The 7,543-nt window shown below is 49.2% G+C and overlaps 2 protein-coding genes across 2 annotated transcripts; both read left to right on the top strand.

The window, feature by feature from the left end:
• Window positions 1–4,219: 4,219 nt before the first annotated feature.
• On the top strand, window positions 4,220–4,825 carry LOC138865771 (uncharacterized). The gene has a single exon (XM_070137087.1). The coding sequence runs from the start codon at window positions 4,220–4,222 to the stop codon at window positions 4,823–4,825; it is 606 nt and encodes a 201-aa protein (XP_069993188.1).
• A 437-nt stretch (window positions 4,826–5,262) lies between these two features.
• LOC138865765 (uncharacterized) lies at window positions 5,263–5,796 on the top strand. The gene has a single exon (XM_070137078.1). The coding sequence runs from the start codon at window positions 5,263–5,265 to the stop codon at window positions 5,794–5,796; it is 534 nt and encodes a 177-aa protein (XP_069993179.1).
• The last annotated feature ends 1,747 nt before the right edge of the window (window positions 5,797–7,543 follow it).

Raw genomic sequence — 7,543 nt, 5'->3', positions numbered from 1 at the left:
CGTTTTCGCTTGTTCTAAAAGTTTTCTCTCTCCGTGTCTCTCTTTTTCTTTCTCTCTCTGGCTCTCTCTCTGAATTTCTCTGTCTCTCTCTCGCTCTTTCTCTCTCTCTCTCTGTCTCTCTCTCTCCTCTCTTTCTCTCTCTCTCTCTCTCTCTCTCTCCCTCTCTCTCTGTGTCCCTCCCTCTCTCTCTCTCTCTCTCTTTCTTTCCTTTTTTTGTATTCCTTCCTCTCTTCAAAATGACGACTTCAGATAGTGCCACAATGTCAGTTGCACGAAGAAGAGGAGAATGAAGGAAAAAAAAAACTTTTGACATCAGATTTAGAGAGAAAATGAGGTAGTTGTGTTTTAAACAAGCTGGAAAATGCGTCACTAACACATTTATTTCCTTTAACCATTAACCATTAAACATTCATTCAGGAAATAGTGGAAATCGCAGTTGTTTAAAGGAATTTAGATGAATAAAAATGGTGTACATGTTTTAAAATGGTCGTTATCAGGAACTGTCGAATCACCTTAAATGGGAGAAGTTAACCTAACTGGTAATCCATAAATGTACTGATTTTCTTTATTTTTTACATAAATTAACGAAACTTCATCATATATGAATAATCCAAAGCCAATGTTTTACGGAAATGACTTTGAAGGTAATTGTTCATTCCTAAAAAGAAAAAGAAAAAAAAAGAGGAAGAAGAAGAAAAAGAAAAAGAAAAGAAAAGAAAAAGAAAAAGAAAAAGAAAAAGAAAAAGAAACGCATTATCTGAATTTTGAGATGGCCGATACACGTTATTTTTAAAAAGTTGTTCAGGTCTTTTATACAAAAAGGGATACATTTAGAGATACAATAAGTCTATCCTTGTGGAATCCGACTCTACTCGAGCGTCAGTGTGAAAGGCAGAGTTCAAAGTCCTTCAGAAATATAAATAGATAAGGTAGGAAAGTCTCACCTAAAGCAAGATGTATAAAAAATAGATAATGGTGAGAGTGAATAATAAAGAAAATGTATAAAAAAGATAATGATGAGAGTAAATAATAAAGAAAATGTTTAAAAAGATAGATAATGATGAGACTAAATAATAAAGTAAAATGTATAAAAAAGATAAATAAAGATAAGTAAATAATGATAATAAAAAATGATAATCATATATGAGAATTATAATACTGCTAATTATATTACCATTAATGGTGATAATGATAATAATGGTTATGATAATAATAATGATAAAAATAATTAACTAAATGATAATAATAAGTAATAATAGCAAAAAATAACAAATAATAATAATCAAAGTAATAATATTAATAATAATGACAAGGATAATAAAAAAAAGTTGGTCCCATATCCATCTGCACATAAGGGTCATGTTATGTAGAGAAACATGCTTACTAAACCACGGGATGATGCGGTCAGGGTGGCCTTTCCGCCCCGACTTTGACCCCAGTATGCTGACGTCAGCATACCAGTGGTCATTCACAGCTGAGTCGACTGAGAGGAGCAGCCGGGCGCGAACCCAGAACTCTTTTGACACTTTTCTCTGTCTCTGTCTGTCTGTCTGTCTGTCTGTCTGTCTGTCTGTCTGTCTCTCTCTCTCTCTCTCTCTCTCTCTCTCTCTCTCTCTCCCTCTCTCTCTCTCTCTCTCTCTCTCTCTCTCTCTCTCTCTCTCTCTCTCTCTCTCTCTCTCTCTCTCTCTCTCTCTCTCTCTCTCTCTTTCTTTCCATTTTTGTAGTCCTTCCTCTCTTCAAGCCTTTATATAGACTTCTCCCATTTAAAATGATTTCTATGTCCTCGCAAGGAATAGCTGCATAAGAGGACGTCCTGTCAGACGGCAGGGGCAGAAGGAGAGGCAGACGCAGATGAGAGCAGACGGCAGACAGACGCAGATGAGAGCAGACGGCAGACAGACGCAGACGAGAGCAGACGGCAGACAGACGCAGATGAGAGCAGACGGCAGACAGACGCAGATGAGAGCAGACAGACGACAGACAGATGCAGACGGCAGACAGACGCAGATGAGCGCAGACGGCAGACAGACGCAGATGAGAGCAGACGACAGACAGACGCAGACGGCAGACAGACGCAGACGAGAGCAGACGGCAAACAGACGCAGATGAGAGCAGACGACAGACAGACGCAGATGGCAGACAGACGCAGATGAGAGCAGACGGCAGACAGACGCAGATGAGAGCAGACGGCAGACAGACGCAGATGAGAGCAGACGGCAGACAGACGCAGATGAGAGCAGACGGCAGACAGACGCAGATGAGAGCAGACGGCAGACAGACGCAGACGAGAGCAGACGGCAGACAGACGCAGATGAGAGCAGACGGCAGACAGCCGCAGATGAGAGCAGACGGCAGACAGACGCAGACGAGAGCAGACGGCAGACAGACGCAGATGAGAGCAGACGGCAGACAGACGCAGATGAGAGCAGACGGCAGACAGACGCAGATGAGAGCAGACGGCAGACAGACGCAGATGAGAGCAGACGGCAGACAGACGCAGATGAGAGCAGACGGCAGACAGACGCAGATGAGAGCAGACGGCAGACAGACAGATGAGAGCAGACGACAGACAGACGCAGACCGAGAGCAGACGGCAGACAGACGCAGATGAGAGCAGACGGCAGACAAACGCAGATGAGAGCAGACGGCAGACAGACGCAGATGAGAGCAGACGGCAGACAGACGCAGACGAGAGCAGACGGCAGACAGACGCAGATGAGAGCAGACGGCAGACAGACGCAGATGAGAGCAGACGGCAGACAGACGCAGACGAGAGCAGACGGCAGACAGACGCAGATGAGAGCAGACGGCAGACAGACGCAGATGAGAGCAGACGGCAGACAGACGCAGATGAGAGCAGACGGCAGACAGACGCAGATGAGAGCAGACGGCAGACAGACGCAGATGAGAGCAGACGGCAGACAGACGCAGATGAGAGCAGACGGCAGACAGACGCAGATGAGAGCAGACGACAGACAGACGCAGACGAGAGCAGACGGCAGACAGACGCAGACGGCAGACAGACGCAGACGGCAGACAGACGCAGACAGCAGACAGACGCAGACAGCAGACAGAAGCAGGCGAGAGCAGACGGCAGACAGACGCAGATGAGAGCAGACGGCAGACAGAAGCAGGCGAGAGCAGACGGCAGACAGACGCAGATGAGAGCAGACGGCAGACAGACGCAGATGAGAGCAGACGGCAGACAGACGCAGATGAGAGCAGACGGCAGACAGACGCAGATGAGAGCAGACGGCAGACAGACGCAGATGAGAGCAGACGGCAGACAGACGCAGATGAGAGCAGACGGCAGACAGACGCAGATGAGAGCAGACGGCAGACAGACGCAGATGAGAGCAGACGACAGACAGACGCAGACGAGAGCAGACGGCAGACAGACGCAGATGAGAGCAGACGGCAGACAGACGCAGATGAGAGCAGACGGCAGACAGACGCAGATGAGAGCAGACGGCAGACAGACGCAGATGAGAGCAGACGGCAGACAGACGCAGATGAGAGCAGACGGCAGACAGACGCAGATGAGAGCAGACGGGAGAGGCAGACGCAGATGAGAGCAGACGGCAGACAGACGCAGATGAGAGCAGACGGCAGACAGACGCAGATGAGAGCAGACGGCAGACAGACGCAGATGAGAGCAGACGGCAGACAGACGCAGATGAGAGCAGACGGCAGACAGACGCAGATGAGAGCAGACGGCAGACAGACGCAGATGAGAGCAGACGGCAGACAGACGCAGATGAGAGCAGACGGCAGACAGACGCAGATGAGAGCAGACGGCAGACAGACGCAGATGAGAGCAGACGGCAGACAGACGCAGATGAGAGCAGACGGCAGACAGACGCAGATGAGAGCAGACGACAGACAGACGTAGACGAGAGCAGACGGCAGACAGACGCAGACGGCAGACAGACGCAGACAGCAGACAGAAGCAGGCGAGAGCAGACGGCAGACAAACGCAGATGAGAGCAGACGGCAGACAGAAGCAGGCGAGAGCAGACGGCAGACAAACGCAGATGAGAGCAGACGGCAGACAGAAGCAGGCGAGAGCAGACGGCAGACAAACGCAGATGAGAGCAGACTCAGACGGCAGACAGACGCGGATGAGAGCAGACGGCAGACAGACGCAGACGAGAGCAGACGGCAGACAGACGCAGACGGCAGACAGACGCAGACGAGAGCAGACAGCAGACAGACGCAGATGAGAGCAGACGGCAGACAGAAGCAGACGAGAGCAGACGGCAGACAGACGCAGATGAGAGCAGACGGCAGACAGAAGCAGGCGAGAGCAGACGGCAGACAGACGCAGACGAGAGCAGACGCAGACGGCAGACAGACGCAGACGGCAGATAGACGCAGACGAGAGCAGACAGCAGACAGACGCAGACGAGATCAGACGCAGACGGCAGACAGACGCAGACGGCAGACAGACGCAGACGGCAGACAGACGCAGACGGCAGACAGACGCAGACGAGAGCAGACAGCAAACAGACGCAGACGAGAGCAGACGGCAGACAGACGCAGACGAGAGCAGACGCAGACGGCAGACAGACGCAGACGAGAGCAGACGCAGACGGCAGACAGACGCAGACGAGAGCAGACGCAGACGGCAGACAGACGCAGACGAGAGCAGACGGCAGATAGACGCAGACGAGAGCAGACAGCAGACAGACGACAGACAGACGCAGACGGCAGACAGACGCAGATGAGCGCAGACGGCAGACAGACGCAGATGAGAGCAGACGACAGACAGACGCAGACGGCAGACAGACGCAGACGAGAGCAGACGGCAAACAGACGCAGATGAGAGCAGACGACAGACAGACGCAGATGAGAGCAGACGACAGACAGACGCAGACGGCAGACAGACGCAGATGAGAGCAGACGGCAGACAGACGCAGATGAGAGCAGACGGCAGACAGACGCAGGTGAGAGCAGACGTCAGACAAACGGCAGGGGCAGAAGGAGAGGCAGACGCAGATGAGAGCAGACTTCAAACAGACAGCAGGGGAAGAACAAGAGGCAGACGGCAGACAGACGGCAGGGGCAGAAGGAGAGGCAGACGCAGATGAGAGCAGACTTCAAACAGACAGCAGGGGCAGAACAAGAGGCAGACGGCAGACAGACGGCAGGGACAGAAGGAGAGGCAGACGCAGATGAGAGCAGACGGCAGACAGACAGCAGGGGCAGAACAAGAGGCAGACGGCAGACAGACGGCAGAGGCAGAAGGAGAGGCAGACGCAGATGAGAGCAGACTTCAGACAGACAGCAGGGGCAGAACAAGAGGCAGACAGCAGACCGACACCGACCGAGAGGCAGACGCAGATGAGAGCAGACGGCAGACAGACGCAGACCGAGAGGCAGACGCAGATGAGAGCAGACGGCAGACAGACGCAGACCGAGAGGCAGACGCAGATGAGAGCAGACGGCAGACAGACGCAGACCGAGAGGCAGACGCAGATGAGAGCAGAAGGCAGACAGACGCAGACGAGAGCAGACGGCAGACAGACGCAGACGAGAGCAGACGGCAGACAGACGCAGATGAGAGCAGACGGCAGACAGACGCAGACCGAGAGGCAGACGCAGATGAGAGCAGGCGGCAGACAGACGCAGACCGAGAGGCAGACGCAGATGAGAGCAGAAGGCAGACAGACGCAGACCGAGAGGCAGACGCAGATGAGAGCAGACGGCAGACAGACGCAGATGAGAGCAGACGGCAGACAGACGCAGATGAGAGCAGACGACAGACAGACGCAGACGGCAGACAGACGCAGATGAGAGCAGACGGCAGGCAGACGCAGACGAGAGCAGACGGCAGACAGACGCAGACGAGAGCAGACGGCAGACAGACGCAGATGAGAGCAGGCGGCAGACAGACGCAGATGAGAGCAGACGGCAGACAGACGCAGATGAGAGCAGACGACAGACAGACGCAGACGGCAGACAGACGCAGATGAGAGCAGACGGCAGACAGACGCAAGTTGAGAGCAGACGGCAGACAGACGCAGACGGCAGACAGACGCAGATGAGAGCAGACGGCAGACAGACGCAGACGAGAGCAGACGGCAGACAGACGCAGATGAGAGCAGACGACAGACAGACGCAGACGGCAGACAGACGCAGATGAGAGCAGACGGCAGACAGACGCAGACGAGAGCAGACGGCAGACAGACGCAGACGGCAGACAGACGCAGACGGCAGACAGACGCAGATGAGAGCAGACGGCAGACAGACGCAGACGAGAGCAGACGGCAGACAGACGCAGACGAGAGCAGACGGCAGACAGACGGCAGGGGCAGAAGGAGAGGCAGACGCAGACGAGAGCAGACGGCAGACAGACGCAGACGAGAGCAGACGGCAGACAGACGGCAGGGGCAGAAGGAGAAGCAGACGTAGACGAGCGCAAACGACAGTCTAGCTCGTCACCGCTCCGCCCTCGGTACCCTGGGCACGGCCTCTCGTGGGGTTCCCTTCACACCTTCCCCAATAAACCCTCCAGCAAAATTCCCTTTCATTCACCTGCTCTTCGCCCTAACATAATTACAAATAACAATGATAATAGTAGTAACAAAAGCTATAATTATATTGGTAATGATATTGACAATGATAATGATCATGGTAAAAATACTACTAATAATAATGATGATAATGATAATTCTACAAATAAGAATGATAATGGTAATGATAAACCTATTAATAATGATAATGGTAATGATAATTCAACTAATAATAATGATAATGGTAATGATAAAGCTAATAATAATAATGATAATGGTAATGATAATGCTAATAATAATAATGGTAATGATAATGCTAATAATAATAATGATAATGGTAATGCTAATGCTAATAATAATAATGATAATGGTAATGATAATCCTACTACTAATAATGATAATGGAAATGATAATACTACTAATAATAATGATAATGGTAATGATAATGCTAATAATAATAATGATAATGGTAATGCTAATGCTAATAATAATAATGATAATGGTAATGATAATCCTACTACTAATAATGATAATGGAAATGATAATACTACTACTGATAATGGTAATGCTAATGCTAATAATAATAATGATAATGGTAGTGATAATTCTAATAATAATAATGATAATGGTAATGATAATCCTACTACTAATAATGATAATGGTAATGATAATCCTACTAATAATAATGATAATGGTAATGATAATCCTACTAATAATAATGATAACAATGACAAAAGAAATAATAAATAGCTAAAAAATAAATCTAAAATGAATTATAGTGTCAGTCTCCCAACATTATCAAAACACATTATTAATCTTGAAAAGACAGAGAACATTGTTTACGAATATTTACTCTAGGGAATATTGGCTCAATGATGTCTAATGCAATTTGCATATTAGACTATATAAATTATCCACGCAATAATTTCCAAAAGGTGACAGGTATTGATGATTCGGGTAACTGTAAACAGAGTTGTTTTTCAGTTTATTTTTAACTAATTTTTTTCCTTTCTCTCTCTCTTTCTCCC

Source organism: Penaeus vannamei, chromosome 2 (assembly GCF_042767895.1).
Source record: "Penaeus vannamei isolate JL-2024 chromosome 2, ASM4276789v1, whole genome shotgun sequence".
Classification (NCBI taxonomy): Eukaryota; Metazoa; Arthropoda; class Malacostraca; order Decapoda; family Penaeidae; genus Penaeus; species Penaeus vannamei.
This window is presented reverse-complemented; position numbering and strand designations above follow the sequence as displayed.

Bases quoted from the DNA above. Each gene is read 5' to 3' on its own strand.
- LOC138865771 (XM_070137087.1), top strand. From the start codon at position 4,220: ATGAGAGCAGACGGCAGACAGAAGCAGACGAGAGCAGACGGCAGACAG.
- LOC138865765 (XM_070137078.1), top strand. From the start codon at position 5,263: ATGAGAGCAGACTTCAGACAGACAGCAGGGGCAGAACAAGAGGCAGAC.